Source organism: Sphaerodactylus townsendi, linkage group LG10, assembly GCF_021028975.2.
Source record: "Sphaerodactylus townsendi isolate TG3544 linkage group LG10, MPM_Stown_v2.3, whole genome shotgun sequence".
Taxonomy (NCBI): Eukaryota; Metazoa; Chordata; class Lepidosauria; order Squamata; family Sphaerodactylidae; genus Sphaerodactylus; species Sphaerodactylus townsendi.
In genome coordinates, this window is record NC_059434.1 from 73,606,951 (window position 1) to 73,630,994 (window position 24,044).

The window sequence follows — 24,044 nt, forward strand, 5'->3', positions numbered from 1 at the left end:
GGTTTAAATGAAGAGTTGGTGCTCAAGTACATCTTCTTACAGGAAAAAGCGGTTTCCTGCTAGTTTCGGCCTTGATCTGGAAAGCCCACCTTGTAAGACCTTAAAAGATAAGATCAAGTCTGATTCGTCACTTGATTTGAAAATTTCATGGGAGTCACTATAAGTCAACTATGATTTGGCAGCAGTTACTTTTGTCCCAGGGCATATTGATAGAATCTAAAGACTTTTCTATTCCATTCAAGTTCTCCTGGAGGGGAGACAAGAGCATCTTGGGCCATGGGGGTCACTTAGCTAATGGATAGCCTGGAGCAGAAATTATCTTATTTCTTAATTTAAAAATTACAATGTCTTCATTGCTCAGATTCCAAGGGGCGGCCCGGTGATGATCTACTCTGTTGTTAGTTCTGACCTCTACAGCATGCCAGTTCTTACATCCAACCTTGCCTCCATCTGCACTGAAAAGGGAAATCAGGAAAGCAAGCCAGGAGCAAATCTAAAGCAGACATCATGTCAATGTGGGATGAACTACTCTGAAAGACTTCCTTTGCCAAAAAAAGCATATAAATGCTCCATTTTTTTTAAAAAAAGCTGTGACATGACAGCAGCTGAAGTTCTTTCCTTTTCTGTGCCTTCCTAATGAATTTCTGCAGCAATAGTAAAGAACAGGCAGTCCAATGTGGGAAGGGGGGGTCAGACCACCTCTGGAGCTGTGCAGCCCTGGGCTGGCACAAGTGCCCACCCTGCCAGTTCAAGAGGCAAATGTGCCAGTGGGCTGGGTGGTGGCAGGGATGTGACTTACCCAGGCAGGTGGACACTGCACAGCACCATGGCACCTGACCTGGAAACCACTGTCCACGCTTAGGCCTGCTGGGGCAGGACACTGCACCACCTGGCCATTGGAGGAGCTGACCTTAGTTGGATTTTACTGCCCACCCAGCCCCGGTGATTCAGCGTTTACAGGCAGTGCCTGGGAATCTGGAACCAAAACTGTCCCCTCCTCTCCATCTGAGTCTTCCAGGCTGAGCCATAACACAGGGTGACTTATGCAAATTTATTCATATTTATTTCTATTGAACGGCATGGAATATTCTTTAGAAATTTGTGCACGTGACTACATTCAAACAAGAGACAAACAACAAACCTAAAATAGAAGGGACCCTTGACAAGAGATTTAACCAGAATGTTCATTAGAGAGAAATTTTTCTCTTTCTTACAATACTAGAACCAGGGGGCATTCATTGAAAATGCTGGGGGGAAGAATTAGGACTAATAAAAGGAAACACTTCTTCACACAACGTGTGATTGGTGTCTGGAATATGCTGCCACAGGAGGTGGTGATGGCCACTAACCTGGATAGCTTTAAAAAGGGCTTGGACAGATTTATGGAGGAGAAGTCGATCTATGGCTGCCAATCTTGGTCCTCCTTGATCTCAGATTGCAAATGCCTTAGCAGACCAGGTGCTCAGGAGCAGCAGCAGAAAGCCATTGCTTTCACATCCTGCACGTGAGCTCCCAAAAGCACCTGGTGGGCCACTGTGAGTAGCAGAGTGCTGGACTAGATGGACTCTGTCTGATCCAGCAGGCTAGTTCTTATGTTCTTATGTTCTTATCAGAGAAGGTCTAGATGGACCATTGATTTGAATAGAGGAATGAGCATTGTAGGATGGAACAACATGATGGAACTTTCAAAAAACTTTGAAAGAGCAATATTATGGACCATTGACACATATTTATTAGACTCTCTCCCTGAGTATTTCAGCAAACTGTTTTCCTCTTGTCATCTTTTATTGAATTGGATATATCAGAGTAGAGGATACCTGACAAAATCACAATCCTATCCTTCTGTCGCTGCTGAGCAAAGCAGGTGGGGGGTTTTTTGTGCAAGGAGAAATTGCCAAATGTTCCAAGTCTTTTTGGGTCAGTGGAATTCATCACGGAGTGAAATAAGAGAACCAGTAAAATTTGTTCATTCCACATTAGTTTTCAGCTTTGCCGTGATGATTCAGGGTGACTGCACATTAGAAACCCATATGAAAGAGTACTAAAATTAGAAACAGCATATTTAGAAGAAGAATTACACAATTGCTTACGGACAGAAAAATCAATGAGGAAAAATAGAGTACAATATGGAAGCCATGTAATCGTACAAGGATTGTTTGAAATTTGGAAAGCTACACAAAAAAGAATCAGCCCTCCAACATCTCCGCTAATGTCACCCATAGATGCTTATTATATTAGGAATGTGATGAAAAATACCAACAACGATAAGAATGGGATGAAAAACATGCTTTATAATATATGGCTATATAATAGACGTTCAAGGAGAAATTAAGCCTTGGCAAAAAAAATAAAGAATGAAGGCAAAAGATACAATTGCTATTATACTTTCAACTGGCAGTAAAGCCCATTCTACAGAGAAATACAATGGGTTCTAGAAAGCTGTTGGTGTGGATGGTGCCCTCTAAGGGGGGGGGGCAACTCCTCCTGCCTTTCTTTCTCCCTTGGCCCTGCTGGCTCCCCATTCTTTGCACAGCCAGGATTCAACTTTAAGAATTTAAGGATTTAAGAATGGAGCTTCCGGACGCCATTTTTGCTTATGGTAACCTGTTATTACGTTTAGCCTTATTTTTATTGCTGCTTTTAATGGTTTTAGTTGTTTTAGTCTACATATAATGGTTTATTGTACACCGCCCAGAGCCCTTCGGGGATGGGGCGGTATAAAAATCGAAAGAATAAATAAAAATAAATAAATAAACTTTGCAAATGAAAAAAGGGTGCCTAAGGAGATGGGGGAACGCTCTCCATCTTCACAGGCAGCCTGCTGCCACCCTTTGCAAAGTCAGGATTCTGGCTTTGCAAAGGGAGGGGAGAGCCAGCACAGTGCCTGTGAAGATGGGGAGTGTTCCCCCATTTCCAAAAGAACCATGTGTTGCCCCCCCCCCCCCGCTTTCCAAGGACCCCAGCTTTGGGAAGCAGGGTGAGGAGGGCGATCTTGCATGCAGGAGAGCGCTAGCTCTGTCCCTCATGCAGGATCATGCTGTCTCCCCACCCCTGCTTTCTAAAGCCTGCCATCCACATAGGAGAGTTGGCCAATCACCGTGCAGGACTCAATGGTCTTGGGTGCAAATGAGTCCTGCATGGCAATTCGCTGAGGGTTCGTCATCGGATGTTCCAAAAGCTTAGACAATTATAGATTAGGATTTGTATCAAGACTAAGAAAGGAAATTGATACAGCAAGAGATTCAATGAGTAGACTGACAGAATTTAAAAAGGAGATGATGCAACGAAAAGAACATTTATTAGGAAGACTTTATAAAGCATTACTTCAATTTGATACATTAACAGAACAAGTGAAAACACGTATGATCAGATGGAGGCAAAACTTTGGGGAAGAAATGTCTTTTCAACAATGGGAAACCTTATGGGCCAAAGGTATAAGATTTACTACCAGCCAAACATTAAGAGAAAATTGGTACAAGATGTTCTATTGGTAGTACATCACTACAAAGGCTATAGATGGACAAGAATTACAAAGGAAAATGCTGGAAATGTAAAGAAGTGGATAGTTCGTTTTATTTATGTGGTGGACATGCAGAAAAGTTTTAAAATTCTGGAAAGAAATTCATGCAGAAACTTGAAATATATGTAGAAAAAGGGGTTTAGAGTTGGCAGTGGCAGTGAAATATAGAGAAAGAAGTAAACATTATTTGCACCTATTATTTTATTTGTAAAGAAATAAGAGTGAGCATCACTATCTGTCTGTCTGTCTGTCTAAACCTTAAAAATGGTGCTGAAGGTACAGTTGATCAGAGTGAGTAGAAGGTTTTCAAGAAAGCATTTCAGACTCTGAAACTGCTACTTTCAAGCTGGAAATATTTGCATGCAAACATCTGGTACAACCATATATTTTATACAGAAGTGCATCTATCCCTTTTAACCAGAGTTCCATTAAAGAAAATTTATGATGCAATGTTGAAATTAATCATACGGCCCCTGTAGACACAGAAGACAGAGAGCGTGGTAATTTTGCCCCTTTCCCCTCTTCAGTGCAGCCCACTGACCTACACAGCTATTATATCCCCCAAATCCTGTGACCTCAGAAGTTTCCTGGGGCAAAGAGGACTAATGCAGGAGGGGACCGAGAGAAAGATTTGTGGTTCTTGTGTACCACTGCATCCATAAAACAATTTTCAATAAATAAAATAAAATTATATTAAAAGGACTGTTTTCATAGCAAATACTATGTACCTGCATAGTAGACATAATGTTTTCATAGTAGGTACTATGACTCTATGAATCACTCTTTGTCCATTGTGGTATGGCCCATTTGAAGACTATTTATTTTTAATTTTAACACACTGTTTCTAATGCAATATAATGGCAAGAAAACTTTTTTTTTACTAGTTGATGCAGCAAATGGGTATTTTTTTCCTTTACAAAAGAGACAAAATAGAAAACTTGGATGGTTCCTCCATGACTTTTTCATAAAAGTATAATTGATAGAGTTCTTAAAAATAGCTGTCAATTTTTTCAACTGTGTGTGTGTGCGCGCGCGCATGCGCACGCAAGCACACCCTATGCTAGGTAGGATCCACAGCTCCGGAACGTCTTTCAACAGTGACTAATGTTTCTTTGATACCGCAAGACAACTGCCAACACAATCTCCCAAAACAAACAACTGCTATCAGCGTCCCTGCGTAGTATCCCTTTCTGAGACTGACAGGTCCCCAGATACTGAGGATTTGTAAATCTTCCTGAATCAGAATGAATGATTAATATGGCTCTTGGCTATCTTCTTCGCAGCAGGCGAATATGTTACATACCATGTATACTCAAAAGGAAATGACCCTGAATGTAAAACGTTCCCTTAAAAATGTTACACACACAGAAAAGCTGCTATTGATCAAAACGGCACTTTGTATGCAAATATAAGATGACCCTATCTTCTTCTCTTTTTTTTGGATGGCGCACTGTTGGCAAAAACAAAACGTGCATTTGAGTAAATGCTCGGCATAAAACACAACACACTGGTTGGCCCCCACAAAGTCACTTGATTTGTGGATGAACTCTGCTAGGAAATGAGTGTTGAGTCCCACTTACCAATTCTTCCCGGAGTTGGGAAATGAGTTCATCTCTCTCCTTCAGCTGCAGCATCAGTGCTGAGCATTCATCTTTCATTATATCCTATAAAAACATCAAAAGAGGGGTTATAATAGACTTAGCGGTTTTCCTTTGCTTTTGACAAGAGAAGGCAGCTTCACACAGAGCGAGATAATTACATCCAAGTAATGAAACTCAATCCCTTCTCCATCAAGGAGGGAGAATACATGTATACTTTTTTCCCCCAAATAACGAATTCTGCCACACATACACACCTAATGCATTCAAAGATACTGCGTACGTAGAAATAGGAACATCTCCCTGTGTGTTAAGTCCATTTTGTTAGAGTTTGATTCTTTTAAGATTTTTTATTGAAGCCCCCGTCAGGCGTCTCTTTATTTCAGCGAAGAAACAGATGGCCATAAAATTTCATAGTTTTGTTCGCACAAAACAGTGTTGCCGAAATTTCACTTCAGACGCATTACTGAGGATTAAAAGAAATAAACCAAGCCAGACTGCAGATGGGAAAGGTAAGCAGAGGCAAAGGCGCAAATTCAAGCAACAGAAATGAAGCGGCCCTTTCATGGAAGGAAATAACCCACCATGACGGTCAACCATATTGCTCCAAAGTTAAGTTTAGTGATCTGTGGGTGACTTTGATGCTCTTCTAAATGAGATTCAAACAACACAGGTTACAGTCCGAGTTTCATAAGGAGCATGAAATTAAACTGATAAAAAGGTACCCAGAAAAAACGCTGAGGATGGAAACCAAAACAAGATTCTTAAACACAACAGGTTGCCCATACTACACTATAGACTGCAGCGACTGAACAATCATCCTTTCTTTAAGGAACCCTGGGAAAAGTCATTCTAGTTTATTTAACTAGTTTTCTAGATGACCCCATTCAAAAGACTTGGACATTAATTATATTTTTCCTACCCTGTCTCACCAATGAAAGGGTTTATTAAATATACTGCTGCTTGGTGGAGCAGCGGGAGTAAATAAGTGGGAGAAACTAACATTGTACTGAAACTGCAACATCACTTCTGGAATGAGCCAGGAAGTGATGTCACTGTATCAGGGGGATATTCTAGAATTTACTTCCAAACTCCTATTTTATAGTCACTTTAGTTGTCCCTGCCCCCACCATCTTTTAAAGGTTACCAGTGGTGGCAATTCAAACTTCTTGGTGGTGGTGGTGGTGGTGGGGGTTAGTAAACTGGTACAAAAAAACTCAATAAGCTTGTAGTGAAGTGATTCTCAACCTGTGGGTCATGACCCCTTTGGGGGTTGAACGACCCTTTTACAGGGGTCAGCTAAGACTCTCTGCATCAGTGTTCTCCATCTGTAAAATAGATAAATGTTAGGGTTGGGGGTCACCACAACATGAGGAACTGTATTAAAGGGTCGCAGCATTAGGAAAGTTGAGAACCACTGTTGTAGTGTATCAGTAGCCTCAAAAACAGAGAACTATAAGTACTCTACATGATACAATAATTAGCTACCAAAAATCCAGAGAAGGGTTTTTGAGATGATCTCAGTGAACAAGTAGGTTCATGAGGGAACAGAGCTCAGTAGAGTGTACTTCTGAGTAAGCATGGGCAGAATTAGTCTAAAAAGATTGGATCAGAGTTCACACAAGTATCTTAATTATCAAAAAATTATTGTCTGAAGAATTTTTTTAAAATGTCACTACATTCTAAATGGACCCCTTAATCAACTTTATTGTGTACAACAGAGGGGTTAAATCACATTAACATGACTAACACTGCTGTTAGTCAGTGCTTCTTTACAATCTCTAATACAAAGTAGCTTAACCTCCATGTGACATTCTAATGTGCAAGCATTAATGACACTGTGAAGTCCCACACTCAAAAGCAATGATCCTCCAGAACAACATAGCTGTGTAACTTGTTCTGCTCTACAGGCAACAGAAGAAGAAGAAGCAGTAGCAGCAGCAGCAGCAGCAGCAGTAGTAGTGTGGTGGTCAAAGACCGTAAATAAATCTTACTACTAGCAGTAGTGTGGTGGAGTCTCCTTCTTTGGAGGTTTTTAACCAGAGGCTGGATGGATCGAAAGAGATGTACCGTATATACTCACGTATAAGTCGACTTTTTCAGCACATTTTTGTGCTGAAATAGCCCTCTTCGACTTATACACGAGCCACCGCTGCCCATCGTTCCCCCAACTCACTCACTCACTCACTCACTCACTCACTCACTCACTCACTCACTCACTCACTCACTCACTCACTCACTCACTCACTCACTCACTCACTCACTCACTCACTCACTCACTCACTCACTCACTCACTCACTCACTCACTCATCTTTTCCTTTCCCTGTAGGCTCTGAGGCTTGGTTTCAGGGAAGATGCCGCTCAGGCAGCCTGTCACTATGATTTTCTTAAAGGACAATGCTTCAAAGATTGCTTAAGCTTGCTTAAGAGTTACCACCCTAGACTTATAAACGAGTCAATAAGTTTTCTTAGTCTTTGGTGGTAAAATTAGGTGCCTTGACTTATACATGGGTCGACTTATACACGAGTATATACGGTAATTACATTATGGAGTTCTTAAAAATATTTCTGCAAAAATGCAACAATGGGAACTGACAAAGCAAGAACTTAATGTGAAGGACAAGGTGAATGAGCAAGACGACACTGGGCAAGCTAAAGAAGAGCAACATCTCTGTCAAGAAGCCACACCGATGCACAAGAGTGACTGGATTCATGTGTACCTTGAAAGGCCTAAAAGTAGCATATGCCAGGAAACCTGAGGTGAACAACAGGTCATCATTTTAAGGCTTGCTGATTCTGGACCATTACTGTCAAACACATCACAATTCATTACAGAAGCTTTTAAGGTGAAGGAGAAAAGAAAGACACAAGCAGAGTCATGTTAGGGGCGGGGGTGGGGGGGCAGGGGAGGGATATTAGGCATCAGTAATTCCACCACAGAAGTAAATCTGAAACATATCTGAAATCCATTTCCTGCAATCCCACTATATGTCTGAAGGGATTATCAACGTGTTTCCATTGGCCCATGGCTGGCACAATAACAGACATGATAGCCAAGGTCGGTTGTACATTTTTTTTTTGAAGGGAAGCAATGGTGTAAAATGACACTCCCTCTTATATAAATATTTTTTTCTTTGTATATATGCAAACACAAGTCTTTTAAAGGATACAATAAATTATGTTGACCTCTATGAACTGTTAATGAATAACTGCACTTTTACATTATATTATCTATAATGTTTGGGTAGTTCACAAGCACATGGACAATTTCAACAGGAAAAAAGAAACAATGAAAATGAACAAAATTAGGCTACCAGTACTTCAAAACACTAGAATCAAGACAATGATTAATGAATACCACCCAGACTCAGGATGTCTTTCTGTATGAAACAGACAGACAGACAAAGGATTGTAAATGAGTACTTAAATGCACAGGCAAACTTCTATGCAAGTGCCCTTACTAACTGATTATGTAACTTCAGTGTTTCCACTTCACACATATACATTGTTCTTGCAAACTGCAACTTTAACACTTTCAACCATAGCAAATGTTTCTCCCACCCTGGGTATTTCGAAGGTATATATACTCCACTTTCTTTACTGCTACTTTTATCTTTTATAGATCTTTTATAGATGCCAGGCCCAAATGCAGGCGAAACGTCAGGAGAAAATACTACTGGAACACGGCCATACAACCCGGAAAACCCACAACATCCTATATTCTTCCATTGATAATTATATCCAAACACAACTTTAAATTTCTTAAATAAGCCTCCCAAAGGCATGCCACTCAACCTTGCTGATGAAAACGTGTTCCAGGTGAGGTTTGCTTGGCTATACCTTGACAAACACTTTCCCAAAAAACTTTCTCCACCAACAACCCCCACCAGCAGACCTTTGGCTTCAGAGTCTGCATGTTCGTCTTTGTAATACCCACTATCTGCTCCCCAAGTGCAGTATTTTGTTAATCTGAATCTGGCCTGTAACTCTCATTTAATTAATCAAGTAATAGATGCTAGAGCTTGTTTTTTAAAAAAAGCACATCCTCATGCTGGAAACTGCTAATCCTACATGTGTGTTTTGAACTTAAAGCTTCACTAAAAAAAAACAGGATTTGACCCTGAAAAGTCAGTTTTGATGTAGTTAAAGATTCTTTTTAATGCCTGTTAAGAGAAGCTCTTGCATCTTTCCTTGCTGCTACAGAATTATTGCAGCCTGCCCACAGAAACTAGGGATTTTGGAGAGGATGTTTTGGGATACGATGATGTAGCCTCGAGGCACATTTTGTGTTTTGTACAAGGGAACTCTGCATGTGCCCAAAGGACGTGGAACGTGCTTACTTAATTTATTAATATATCACTTTCCCTTCAATGGGCCACCAAAAAAAAGTTGATTTACAGTAGGTTGAGAATGGACAAAAGGAAGTTCTGCATTGAGCATTGTGCAATTAATTAATTTGCCCAATGGCTTACCCAGTGGCAGGATTATGCTTACCGGTAGGTAGCTTTTGAAAAGAAAAAAAAATTAGAGAGGTTCAGTCACTCAGCAGATCCCATCCTCACCAGGATATCGCCCCCCTCCCCCGACACCTGGGAGAAACTCCCCGACCCTCCACGGTGCCTTCCTCCCCCTACGCCTGAGGGCAGCAGGTAGGGGTTGCCTCGTTTTCCCCTTGGGATGTGGAGACTAAGTGCTATGGGGGGGAGGACTCAAGTGGAATACTATGTGTGCTCATAGGCAATACTCTCTGCTGCCTCCCTTGTTAGGTCCCCGTGCCAGAGGAGCACAACTGCATGTTGGGAGAGGGGGCAATTTCAGTGGTTGCCCCGGGCAGCCTAAACCCCAAGAGATCAGGCTATTCTATGCTACCTGCCCTCTCTACTAACTGTGTTCATTGGGGGAAAAGGCTTAGTGATTAAAGTTGGGTATCATACCTCACTTGCTCTTCCCTAAAGAAGTGCTGATGGTTGGTCTCATATTTCAGTTTTTTAGCTGGAGGCACACAGCTACCTAGCATAAATAGCTGCACTTTCTCTATGCATCATATACATTGCCATGAATAAGCAATCTCCCATTCACACTTTAGGAATGGAAAAGATTGGGAAACACTGCACGTTCACATTTTAAAGTTCATAGATGTCGGGGCAAATATTGTTTGCAAGTATTCCCCGAATCCATAATGTGTACGGCACGGTAATGTAAAATGGTAAAATCATTCTATCCCACATGTTAAACAGAATTAGTTTCCACTTAAATTACTATAAAAACCAATAAAATGTAATGCACAGAGCGATGTATCATGATTGCAGCAGCTCTTCAAATCTAAGCGTATGCTAGGTACTAAAGCCATTGTAGGAAACAATGGAATGCATCATGTTGGAAAGATAAAGGAAGTATACAATTTATGTAATAGAGAAAGTATTGAAAATATAAAATAATATTGCAATACTATTTCCAACCGCCATAAACCATTTTATTCTTACATTCCACATGTAATTCTGCCTTTTAATATTGGTGATATTTTGTCATATAAAACATTTTGATCAGCAATAAAGGCATTGTGATAGTTTCTGAAATTTACCACATATATTTCCCACTCTTCCTGAAAGCACTTTCATGCAAATGTTTTTAGAGCCAATCCCCCTGGATGAAGAGACTCTCCCGTAGCAGAAGAAAGACCTTGGATCCGACACATTATGACTAACATAAACATCCCAAAACACTTAAGGCCCCTTCCACACACGCAAAATAATACGCTTCCAAACCACTTTCACAACTGTTTGGAAGTGGATTTTGCTATTCCGCACAGCTTCAGAGAGAACTGAAAGCAGTTTGAAAGTGCATTATTCTGCATGTGCGGAATGAGCCTTAGTGACTTTGGGGGCTAAATTAGGGATCAGAATTATGGCCTACACATTGCAAATCTAACACTTGCTTTAGTGAATCACATTGACACTGATTGGTTTTAAAGTGATTGTGTGGTGGACCGGCCCACTTTGACCGGCAGGCCATATTCAACCCAGCCATCTCCCAGGGGTCCCAATTCCTCCTGGAGGAGCTTGTCTTTCTCTCTCTAGGGTAACTGTTGCTACCACCTGACCGTCATAGGAATTTCCCCCAAGGGAGGGCCAGAACCTCCAGTTTCCATTCCGAATCTGAGGCTTTGATTCTGTGTCTCCCACTTTACCAGTTCTGGGCACCAGAGGGATGATTTAGGCCCTGGTGCATCCCTGGAGGAAAATTCCAGTTGAATTCCTGAGTGTCTAATGTCAACTGAAGAATTGGAAAATGTGTTTTCCAGGCTATGAGACATTCCTACTACAATTTTGGGCTACTGTCTGGAACTGATTCTGAGAAACAAAACGGATTCTGTATTTCAAAACAAAACTATAATTGTGGCTTTTCATGTAAATATACAACTCTGAATACACAGAAGTCACGACCACACTAATAATCAGTCAGTCAGTGCCTTTAAGAAGAGTTGGATTTATATCCCCCCTTCTCTCCTGTAAGGAGACTCTAAGGGGCTTACAAAATCCTTGCCCTTCCCCCCTCACAACAAACACCCTGTGAGGGGGGTGGGGCTGAGAGAGCTCAGAAGAACTGCGACTAGCCCAAGGTCACCCAGCTGGCATGTGTTGGAGTGCACAAGCTAATCTGAATTCCCCATATAAGCCTCCACAGCTCACGCGGCAAAGCGGGGAATCAAACCCGGTTCCTCCAGATTTATTTATTTATTTATTTATTTATTTATTTATTCATTCATTCATTCATTCATTCATTTATTTATTATTTCAACTTCTATACCGCCCGATCCTCTTAACCACTACGCCACTGCTGCTCCTTTAGCATAAAACAACAGCATAGTGTAAAATAATAAAAAATCAACAAACAGCAATAGTCACACTAATAATATTTGTGGTTGAGTTTTTAATTATATTTATACTGAGATTTATACTGAGATTTTATGTTGTGCACCGCCCGGAGCCCCTAGGGCAGGGGTAGGGAACCTGCGGCTCTCCAGATGTTCAGGAACTACAATTCCCATCAGCCTCTATCAGCATGGCCAATTGGCCAATTGGCCATGCTGGTAGGGGCTGATGGGAATTGTAGTTCCTGAACATCTGGAGAGCCGCAGGTTCCCTACCCCTGCCCTAGGGGATGGGGAAGTATAAAAGTCTAAATAATAAATAAATAAATAAATCATGTACAAACATTTTCCTCCTTGCTTTAAAAAAAAAAACCAAAAGAAGAAATTATAATAAGTATGTTTGACTTTCCTAAAATGAGTTCCACGAACTTTTCATATACTTTTCTCCAAACCATTATGTCTGTAATTGTTGAGATATTTTCTCCATAACTGACACGCAGCAACTCCAGTTGACTTTACACTGAAATGCATTTTTCATTAGAAAAATACACATTTCTCAAGCTTATGTTAAGCTTTGTGCTACTTTTTGGTGCAGCTATATCAATCTTTAAATACCACTGGTTTTGGATAAACGTAGACAGTCCCAGTTCCTTATGAAGCCATTAAGAAGATCATTACCTCAGAAACAAATTGGATTTCAAAAGCTTTTTTTAAACCAGAAAATTAATCTATTTAGATTAGAAAAGCTGGCTATTAACAATGAATGCAGATTCACTAGGATGTCAGTAAAGACTTGTTCAAATGGCACCATAGATCAAAACCTTTCAGTTGTTAAGAGAAAGTATTCATTTACAATGACAAAAATATGGATACAGTTATATATATTAATTGTAGAACATTCCTGGTGCCAGTGGTTAGCAGTCCCTTTTTTTGTGAAGGTATTCAGAAGCAATTATTACCTAGACATTAACACCCATGGAGAAAAACAACATTTTCATGACACACCTCTGTTGGAAACTGAGATGCTACACAAATACGTATACAGCTCTCCAGGGGTGGAGCAAGGGGGAACTGTGCTCCAAGGCAGCGACATGCTTCTGGGCGCCTCAATGCCTCTTTCACCCAACCCCGTTCTTGCCTTTGGAACGCTCGCCAGGGCATCGCCAGAATCCTGAGGTGTGCCGCACACTCCCCTGCCCCCTTGGCGCTAAACCACTGCAGCTCCCAGCAGGTCTAGGTTTGGGCATTGTCTGGAAACATGGGTATGCTGCTATAAATTCCATGATAGAAGAAAAGTGGGACAGAAATTTAATAAACAAATTACCTCATTGGGTTCCTAGGACACTATATTTATTTATTTAGTTATTCATCAAACGTACATGCCGCTCTCCCCCAAAGGGCTCAGAGTGGCTTACATTCAAGATTAAAATAAAATACATTAATAGCAGCAAAACTATGCATAACTCTCTGCGAGTACATCCCACTAAAACGGTGAGACCTATGTTGACATGGTCTGACAGTCAAAATCACCACAACTAACAATAACCTGGTTTAGATTCCTAATTTACAGGTTTGTATGCATTCTTCCATCCCAGTGCTAACAATGGAGGGGCCATGGTTTATTGGTAGAGCATCAGCAATCTATGCAGAAGGGAACTGATATCTCCAGTTAAAAAGATCCAGTAGTAGGTGATATGAATGACTTGCTTGAGACCCTGGACAGCACTGCCAGTCAGAGTAGAGAGTTCTGATCTTGAGAGACCAATTATCTGACTCAGTCATCATGTTCACAAATTAGAATGAATATACATTTTCCCTAACTATATAAGGCACATACATCTGTTTCTGATTCTAAGATAGAGCCAACATGCTTTCACTTTACATACGAAAGAGGGCCAATACCTGAAAAAATATAGGGTTTAACCACACAATCATTGAATGTAACGTAAGAATTACTTGTTCCACATATAAACATCAATTGTACAGACAAAGTAAGGGTTTTCATTTCAACAATTCTACAGACAAAGTAAGGGTTTTCATTTACCCAGGGGATTCCCTAGATATGCAAAACAACACAGGTTTCTTAGCTTAATGGGTGGGTGGGGGGGAATGGAGGGTTGAAAATGCTCCAGAAGAAATGGAAAGTTGAGAACTACTAAGTGCCACTTAAAGTATGGGGTGGGGAAGGAACGTATGAATCAATCTGTTCAGTCTGATGAGAACACAAAAGCTTGTCAGGGCAGATTTTAAGGGACAGGATTTTCAAACTGTTTTCCCCTCTCAAGATTTGTTGCGAGTCCCTAGTCTGCATTACATAATCAGGAAAGATAAACTGACCGGGGGTGCGCCAAAGGATCACAACATGCGGGGTACTGGGTTTGAGTTCATACAGTGCTTCCTTGTTTTTCAAAGCTACATTTCAAATTACCATTTAACTGACAAAAAATTGTGAACCAGATATTGCCGTACTTCTCTTGATAAACAACAGCCAAACATGGAACCAGTTCTAAACATCGTATTTACTTTTGTTCTGAGATGGAACATTAATATTCTAAAGAAAACTTTTAAACACCTAGCTGGGTCAGCTAGGATACATCTTTATGTATTTTGTATACCTCATTCCATGGGTGAGCCCAACATAACTACAATACATGAATAAAATTTGCGTTTAAACTGTTTTTGTACATTCTGGTTGCAAAAGGATCTCTCTTCCCTTTGACGGTCTGTTTTCCAAATCAGCCTATATCACCCCACACAGTTTTCAGATATATAATCTACCTCACCATTTTCTATTTTTAATTCTTAAAAGGTGTTAAGTTTTTTTAAAAAAACATGAATTTTTTCTGAGGTAATTGTCCTTTTTCCAGGCCAAGAGTTCTCTTCAGGCAGACCTTTGAAGAGGTCTAGCGAGTGGACTTCATGAGAGCGAGAGAGCCTGGATTAATGAGCTCATTATCATTCATTAAAGAATGTTGTGTGGATGACTGCCTACTTTAATTAGTTTTATTACTGAAGGAAATTGCTTCATATGCCAAGCTCACCGACAAGGATGCCTGGAAAACATTACAGTCGTAATCAGACGCACGAGGAACTACTGTCTATGGTGCCAAGCGCAGCTAAAGGCACATATTATGAGCAAGGATGGTATTAAAAATGATGGACGCAACTGCAGCTGGCGTAAAATAATTCATCATATCTAATATTTCTGAAATTAAATGGGCAGCGCTGGTTTTTCAAGAAAAGGAATGTTGTACAGCCGAGGTGTTGATATGGCACAGACAGAGGTCTTCCTGTAATTATCGAACATGCTGACAGTAATAGCTTCTGAAAGTTTTGCAGGTCAGGTTTACCCGGATAATAAATCCTCATGCAAATCATCCATGACTCAAATATTCTAATGAAAATGTTAATTAGTAGCCAGAAGCCCTGAAAAAAAACAGTATGTACTTTTTCTACCCCTCTGTAGTGCCTTACTTGAGACATCACAAATAACATATAGAGATCTGTGGAATGAATCATGACACGCCTTTAAAAAATGAATCGGTAACAGCAAATTATTTTAGGCCAGCCCATCTCAACACAGTAGACCCTGCATGACAGCATGGAGGACTGTTACCACTGGCCTGTCTAGGAAAAGATGAGATTTCTTCTGTACCTGAGCCCTTTGGGGGAGGGCGGTCTATAAACCCAATAAATAAATAAATAAATAAATAAATAAATAAATAAATAGATAAATAAATAAATAAATAAATAATATCTAAACTCAATCATCCCCACACACAGCCCTCAAATCCAGACGCCAGAGCTGCCAGGGGCTGGTAAGTGCCTGCCCCGGCGGCACCAGTACAGTGGCAGCATGGGCATGGAGGGGGCGAGGGCACACTCCCACCCAGGCGAAGTTCCCTCGCTAAAACTCACGCCCTGCTCAAATCTCCAAGAATTTCCCAAGCCAGAGTTAGTAACTAACGCAAAGGTGAACAGATACAAGGCACAGGTCAAAATCCAATCCCAGATTTCTTTCCAGTCAACCTATTAGCATCATCTTAATGCGGGTGAGGGGAATATGAGCAGGATTGTATTAGTCCAATACTCACCTTCAGAATAACTCCTAAAGTAGGCAACAGTTATGAACTCTACTTTTTTGCAGGTGGCTCCATTACTTATATATATACAGTTTGTAAGCACATAGGATGAGTTAGAAAGCAAATAGGATGGAGCCAGGAGGTATATATAGTGCAGTACCCTGGCCTTTGTGTATTCAGCCTACACAGAAATATCAGCTCAAAATGCTCAGAACTGCCTATCCAGAACAAGATACATGTTTGCTAAAAGGATATTGCATCTAAACACCACACTTTTTGAACACAGTTTTCAAAGAGAAATGATTGTAGGCAGGATAATTTTATAGCATGTACTCATAGAGTCAGGGTACTTACATAATATCACCTGTAAGGAGGCAGCATGTCTTTGGACAAGAATCAAAATGCCAAGACAGATCAATCAACTTATTATAAATTCTGACTGGTACTATCCTGTAATGTGCAGTTGTTACCTTCAGCTGAGACATCTTTAAAAATTTAAATATCATCTTCAAATAGATGAAAGGCATTTTTTTCTTCTTAATCCTGCATTCAAATTTCAACTAAGTAATATAACCAGACAGTAAATTTTTAAAGAGCTCATCTAAAACTCTATTCCAGATTTTATCCTGTTCTAGATTGAAGAGCTAGCTGGTGGGTGGGTAGGGGTACATTTTTGGCTACTAACTAATCAAGTATATGACCAATAATATGAAAGCCTGCTTACTTGCAGTCAATTAATTTAGTAGGCCTGGACTAGCTCAACTATGTCTCTACTCAAACTACAGACCCTTCTACATCTGTGTGTGTACATGCATGTATAATACATGTATATAAAGTTTCAGTTTAAGGATTACTTGGGATCTCTCCAAGGATATATGGATGCAAGTACAATAATTTTAATCCAATTGGCAAGATAGACAAAAAATAAATCTGATTGTCTGGGAGTGGGGGCCCACCCCTCCCTGGACTTGCTGTCACGCCCCTCCATGCCGTCTTCGAGCCCGCCCACCTGGCATGAGGGCCTCGGGCGGGCCACCCCCTGCCGCCGCTCACGGGCTTCTGCCGCTGGGCCGAGATCGCCAAGTGAGTCCCTCACGCCGGGTGACGGAGGAGGCCCGGGGAGTCCCTCCGCTGACGCCGGGCGGCTCCCTGCGCCGGCGAAGGAATTCTGCTCTCCGGCCCTGGACTGAGGCTGGGGAGGGTGAGGCGAGCCTGCCGGGTTAAACGGCCGAGAGCCTCAGCCCGCCGGTAGACGGCGGCTAAACCCCGAAGATCTCAGGGCTGTCGACGTGGATCCACTGCCCGAGCCGCCCCTCGACGGGAGCAGACCTTGGCCGGCAGTCCCCTTAGGGCAGGCAGCTGAGGGGGGCAGGGTCTCGCCCTACTCGAGCTGGTGCCGGGCCTAGCCCATGGACGGGAGGAAGGCGCGGTGTGGAGAAAGGGGAGGAGTTTTCCACGAGACTGAGGAGCAAGGTGGGGAGGGGATAAAAAAGGAGAGGAACGAGGACACCTGGGGGGAGTTGTTGTTGTGGGAAAGGGAAGGACGAAGAAGGAGACAGGAGACAGGAGGCTGGAGGAGAAGCAGGGAGAGGTTGGGGAGAAGACGCAGGGGATAGTGGAGGAGGAGGACAGAAGGCAGGGAAGAGAGGTGGCAGAAGGAAGTGAGAAGTTAGGAGAGAGAAGAAGAAAGGAGCGAGAGGCTGGAGGGCTGGAGGAAGAGAGTCCTGTGGTGTGAACAGGGCTGGAGGAAGAGAGTCCTGTGGTGGCTGCCCAGTCCGGGCTGGATAGCCTGGGGGTGTATTGAGGCTCCCAATTTGACCCACCCCACACAACCAGGGGTGAGGCCGGGAGGTACCAACGCCCGGGAAGGGATAGGTGGGACGGCAACCGGGTACCCCTTTTGGTACCCTGGAGGGGGACCCTGACACTGATTTTTCTCAAGTCACACCACAAGGCCATTGAGCTTCTGAAGCTGGGATCTTCTACATGCTACAAACGTTTACCATGTGTTGACTGCAAGACTGAATATGGTTCCTCTTTAAAAGGTGAGTTGATGTCATTCACTGGATACGTAGCTTAAACATGGATTCAGTTACCAGATTAATGAGTAATTTAAGGCCAATGGAAACAAATCCCAAACATGTGAGGCTCCTTCTAACTTGCTTGTTGGCTACTCTTAACTTGTAGCAAGACTCTTGTATGAACTAGACACTATGTGCAGAAAAATATTATTCAATATGAGACGGATCCGAATGAAAAAATATGGTCATACAAGCAAGAATCAGATCAGATCAAGGATTCATGTAGTACAGCACATGTCTCCAGCAGTGGCTAGCCAGATGTCTCAACTGAGTCCTTTCTGAGTCTACTGGAACAAACGTTATTGCTGGAGAACCAAGGTAATACAGTGGCAAAAATGCTTTCTCCCATATCAATTTAGCTCAGAAGATGGCTTGACCTTGACCTAGTTGATCCAGCCACATTGGTTCATATCACAGTAAACTTTAAGGCTTAGGGTTGCTAGGCTCAGCCTGGGAACCAGTGGGAGGAGTTGGAGCAGGGACCAAGGGGTTTATGTGTGGCATCATCAGTGTCGCTACCTCACTTCCAGGTAAAATCTGGAAGTGACTAAAGGTACATCTAGGAATCATCAGAACTGGGTCTGTCCTCAAAGACAACTCAGAGACTCCAGTTGGTAAAGGATGCAACAACTCAGTTACAACTGGGGGTTGGGCGAAGAATGCATATCACACCTGTTCTGCAGTTGATGCATTGGCTGCTGGTTCAGTTCACGGCTTCTTACTTAGTCACTTAGATCCTCCCATGCTAAGTAGAATATCGGGCAACAAATGCACTCCAGCAGTTTCGGTCTTGGGTTAGTGTTTCAGCCTTTTCCCATGTAATATTCAGTTTTTTCAGATCTTGCTCAAATGTTCTCCTCCAGGTGTTTCAGGGGTGTCCCTGCTGTTGTTTGGCATCAGGAGGTATCCACCTCATTGCCATCTTTGGGATCTGACCATTCTCCATGCGAAGGACTTGGCCAGCCAGTCGAAGTCTTCTGTGTGCAATGATGATATGGAGTTTGCACATGCCGCTCCAGCACTGGTTATTATTTACAAAAGCCCTTAATGGCCTTCAACCCACATATCTGCAGGCTTGCTTCTCTTTCTCTAGGCTTTGCAGTAAGCTTTGCTTTTCTGAGCAAAACCTCCTGAAGGTAAAACCTTGTCAAAGGATCAGATTGACAGCAACCTGCAATTATCCATTTTCTGTTGTCTCTCCCACTTTGTAGAATAGTGCCTGAGGAGACCAGGAAGGCTTCCTCAATTCTATCACTCCACATAATGTTCCAGAGGGCCTGATTATAAAAGGAATACAGCAGTAGTATAGCACAATGGAATAGTTCAGGAGGGTGCATTTATAAAGGAAATAAGACTCTGGTTTATTGCAATTAGCACCCTCTTGGTTTTACTGCATTGTTTTCCAAGTTTATTGGATTATTTGTTGTCTATCTTACAGAGTTTTAATTAATTTTGGAATCCACCAGAAATCTCAATGAAGAAGGAGAAGGAGAAGGAGAAGAAGAAGAAGAAGAAGGAGAAGAAGGAGAAGAAGGAGAAGGAGAAGGAAAAGAAGAAGAAGAAGAGTAGTAGTAGTAGTAGTAGTAGTAGTAGTAGTTTGGATTTATATCCCCCCTTTCTCTCCTGCAGGAGACTCAAAGGGGTTTACAATCTCCTTGCCCTTCCCCCCTCACAACAAACACCCCGTGAAGTAGGTGAGGCTGAGGGAGCTCCGAAAAGCTGCAACTAGCCCAAGGTCACCCAGCTGGCATGTGTGGGAGTGTACAGGCTAATCTGAATTCCCCAGATAAGCCTCCATGGCTCAGGCGGCAGAGCGGGGAATCAAACCCGGTTCCTCCAGATTAGATACACGAGCTTTAACCTCCTACGCCACTGCTGCGGATTATAAATAAAGTAAATAAAAAAGCATACAACTCAAGGATGATCACAATAATCACTCATTTGACTCCACCCTCTGGCAGTCAGAAACTATACTTAGGGATCAGATTGCTTCTACAATTTGGCATGATTTTCTGATCACCGAATGTTGTGACTGCAAGATCAGCTTTATTTTTTTTTTACTTTCTGTATTCCGCTTGAGAAGGCAAAGCACCTATGAAAAAGGCCAGTTTGTACACAACTAGCAGAGCTGTCGTTCGGCTCATTTCAAGAGCAGTCACATTATGCAAGCAATATCCTTTAAATTCGACCTGATCCTTAAAAGAGCTCATCCTTCCAAAGACAGAGAAGATAGATTACCCTTCCCTCCGAGCTTCACTGCACAGCTTTGGAGTAGTTAGACTTCATAAATGTTTTATAACTTTATATTGTACCTATTTCAGTATCGATGGAATGGTAAACAAGTGGCTATAACTTATGGGAAGAATCTGGGCATAGTGCGATGAGTATGACATAAATAAAATAATATATAAATACAACAAAACTTTTGGTGGAGATTTGTCAGATGGAACTATTATTAAATCCACATAAGCATACCATGGCAGGGATATCATGCTGATCTTTTATGTTGCTGTTCTACCCAAACACTAAAAGCAAGGTGACTGATAGCTACAGTAGTGATGGAATATGCCATCAAGTTTCAGCTGACTTATGGCAATCCCATACTGCTTTCAAGGAAAGAGACATTCAGAGGTGGTTTGCCTCTGTGTAGCAACCGCAGACTTCCTTGGTGGTCTCCCATCCAAATGCTAACCAGGGTTGACCATGCTTAGCTTCCAAAATCTGATGAGATCAAGCTAGCCTGGGTCATCCAGGGCAGGGGAATAGCTACAGCAGGTTTCTTATTTCGGTGAGAAGTAATGGTGAGACTGGTCCTAATAGCCCAGCACAGCCTGATCTCATCAGATCTTGGAAGGTCAGAAAGTCAGAAGCAGGGTCAGACACTGTCAGGACTTGGATGGGAGAGCACCAAGGAAGATGGGGTAGCTATGCAAAGGCTGGCAATGGATAAGCACCTCTATTCATTTCTTCCCATGAAAACCCCACCAGGTGGAACTTCATGGGATTGTCAGGAGATGGTTGCAATTCAACTACACCAGCGGTCTGCAGCCTGCGGCTCTCCAGGTGCTCATGGACTACAATTCCCATCAGCCCCTGCCAGCATGGCCATTTGTAGTCCATGAACATCTGGAGAGCCGCAGGTTGCCAACCCCTGAACTACACACTTTATCTTTTAATGGTAAAAACCAACGCTGGGCAATAACATTGAAAATGCTGGCTGAAATTTGGCTTCAGATGCCCACTTAGCCACATGACACATTGGAACTTGGTGCACTCACCATATCTCAGATAAATTTACCTCAGTTGGTTATCAGGATAAATGTGAGAAGGGGAGAACAACATATGCTGGTTTGAGATATCTAGTTGAAGGTTGGGATATGAAAAAAAATTACAGATAAATAATAGACACCCCTCCCTTTCGAAACCGAGTGGGCTTTGAAATTCTGTTTGTGATAAGCATGGATTCTATCACTCAAAAACTACAGTGTTTACCTGTGCAAATCCTTGGGCATGCCTGAAGTGTTCTTTTGGAGCACCCCTCTCAAAATAAAGCAGATTTTACTGAAATGGGTTTACAAGTATCCTTTCATGTTGTGTGTTTAGACAGATGGTGTAGCCTAGCAGGGAAAAATACTGGTAGCAAGTTAACTAGAGAATAACTGTACTCAGAACATGCTGAATAGATCTTCTTAATAGGATTCTGGATATTGTGGGATTCTGTCAAGATAAGCACAATACCTGACAATTGTCATGTGATAAACCCAGAGATCTGATCCCTTTTAACCCCAAACTGTATCTCTGATAGCAGCAATCAATACCACCAAGAAGAAACTGGCTGTTGACAAGGTAATATCTGTATTTATCTTGACCTAAGTAACCCCTGCAGCAAATCCAAGTGCCAGATAGAGTGTTAGACCAATATATGAAGAAAAGGTAACTTGATGCGTTCCATTATTTCATAAACCTGAGGGGGCGGAATGCCTCCTTTCTCTGAATTTCTTTACTTCAGGTTCTCTCATTGAGACCAATGTTTAGCTCCTTCCTTTTCATTTCATGCTTTACTAGCTTTGAGATTGCAGGATGAGACCTATTTTTATTTAGGTACAGCACCCAGTATTGGATAGGCACTCCTTGAAGAAGAAGAAGAAGAAGAAGAAGAAGAAGAAGAAGAAGAAGAAGAAGAGGAGGAGGAGGAGGAGGAGGAGGAGGAGGAGTTTGGATTTATATTCCACCTTTCTCTCCTGCAGGAGATTCAAAGGGGCTTACAATCTCCTTGCCCTTCCCCCCTCACAATAAACACCCTGTGGGGCTGAGAGAGCTCCGAGAAGCTGTGACTAGCCCAAGGTCACCCAGCTGGTGTGTGTGGGAATGTACAGGCTAATCTGAATTCCCCAGATAAGCCTCCACAGCTCAGGCGGCAGAGCGGGGAATCAAACCCGGTTCCTCCAGATTAGATACACGAGCTCTTAACCTCCTACACCACTGCTTAACCTCCTACGCCACTGTGGTAATAAAAGCATGTCACATCCTCAAACTTTTCAGTGGACGTTTTGGTGGTTGGGAAGGAAATACTGAGAGGAAGAAAGGTGTCTTTATGTGTTTACAGAGAAAAGTTGTACTGAAGCAGGGGAAACAATGCACACAACAGTACAGTGAATGCAACTGCAGCAGGGCCCAGTCTCAGGCCCCTTCCGCACATGCAGAGTAATGCACTTTCAATCCACTTTCACAATTGTTTGCAAGTGGATTTTGGTAATTCCACACAGCTTCAAAGTGCACTGAAAGTGGGTTGAAAGTGCATTATTCTGTGTGTGTGGAAGGGGCCTCAGAAGGGGCCTGCAGAAAGACTTTAATATCTTTATTTTGACAGGTGTTGCTAGTGCGGTGGTTCTCAACCTGTGGGTCGGGACCCCTTTGGGGTCGAATGACCCTTTCACAGGGGTCGCCTCAGACTCTCTGCATCAGTGTTCTCCATCTGTAAAATGGATAAATGTTAGGGTTGGGGGTCACCACAACATGAGGAACTGTATTAAAGGGTCACGGCATTAGGAAGGTTGAGAACCACTGTGCTAGTGCATGATCAGCCCCTGTTTGATCCTGCCATGTTTTAACTCCTGGGCAGGATATGGGAACCTGTCTTTGCTTATTCCCTCTCCTTGCTCTGCTTCAGCTGCACTGCTTTGATTTTTCTCAGACTCGTTATCAGCCCATTAGACACCTCCAGACGGTGGGAATGGAGAGGTGCCATCCCCACTTGAGAACTGGTCGGTCGGGGCGGGGTGACATGACATAGGGGGTGACATGGGGCATAATGGTGACTGGAATATTGGCTATGTTTAGTTCTGGCAATAGAAGTCTAAATGTTCATTCCTGATGCTGTTTCATAATAAAGAACTCAACTGAATACAGAGTCTTGTTATTGAACAGTCTGTGGGCGTGACATGCAGTGGACCAAAGTATAAAGTTATTTGAACCGACATACACATAACAACATACAAAATCATCTCTGCAAACATACATCACCACCTGCATAAACCAGGAGGCATATTAAATATGTGGCTTTCTGACCAGCTACCAATTTGGAGGTATAATGTTGGTCTATGCCAGGGGTCTGCAACCTGCGGCTCTCCAGATGTTCATGGGCTACAAATCCCATCAGCCCCTGCCAGCATGGCCAATTGGCTAGGCTGGCAGGGGCTGATGGGAATTGTAGTCCACAAACATCTGGAGAGCCGCAGGTTGCAGACCCCTGGTCTATGCCAATAAAAGGTATTGATGATGATGATGATGATGATGATGATGATGATGATGATATAAGGTTGCCAGAAGTTGAAAAGCTGCTCATTCACATTGCCCTTGTTTCTCAACAGAACCTGACTGCATAATTCATC

The 24,044-nt window shown here is 42.4% G+C and overlaps 1 protein-coding gene across 1 annotated transcript in view; it reads right to left on the reverse strand.

Annotated features, from left to right (window-relative positions):
• LOC125440105 (serine-rich coiled-coil domain-containing protein 1-like) overlaps window positions 1–24,044 on the reverse strand; it is a 534,627-nt gene that overhangs the window by 83,483 nt on the left and 427,100 nt on the right. Inside the window, exon 8 of the mRNA XM_048509679.1 lies at window positions 5,101–5,184. Within this exon, the coding sequence (XP_048365636.1) occupies window positions 5,101–5,184 (84 nt within the window). The remainder of the gene's footprint in view (window positions 1–5,100; window positions 5,185–24,044) is intronic.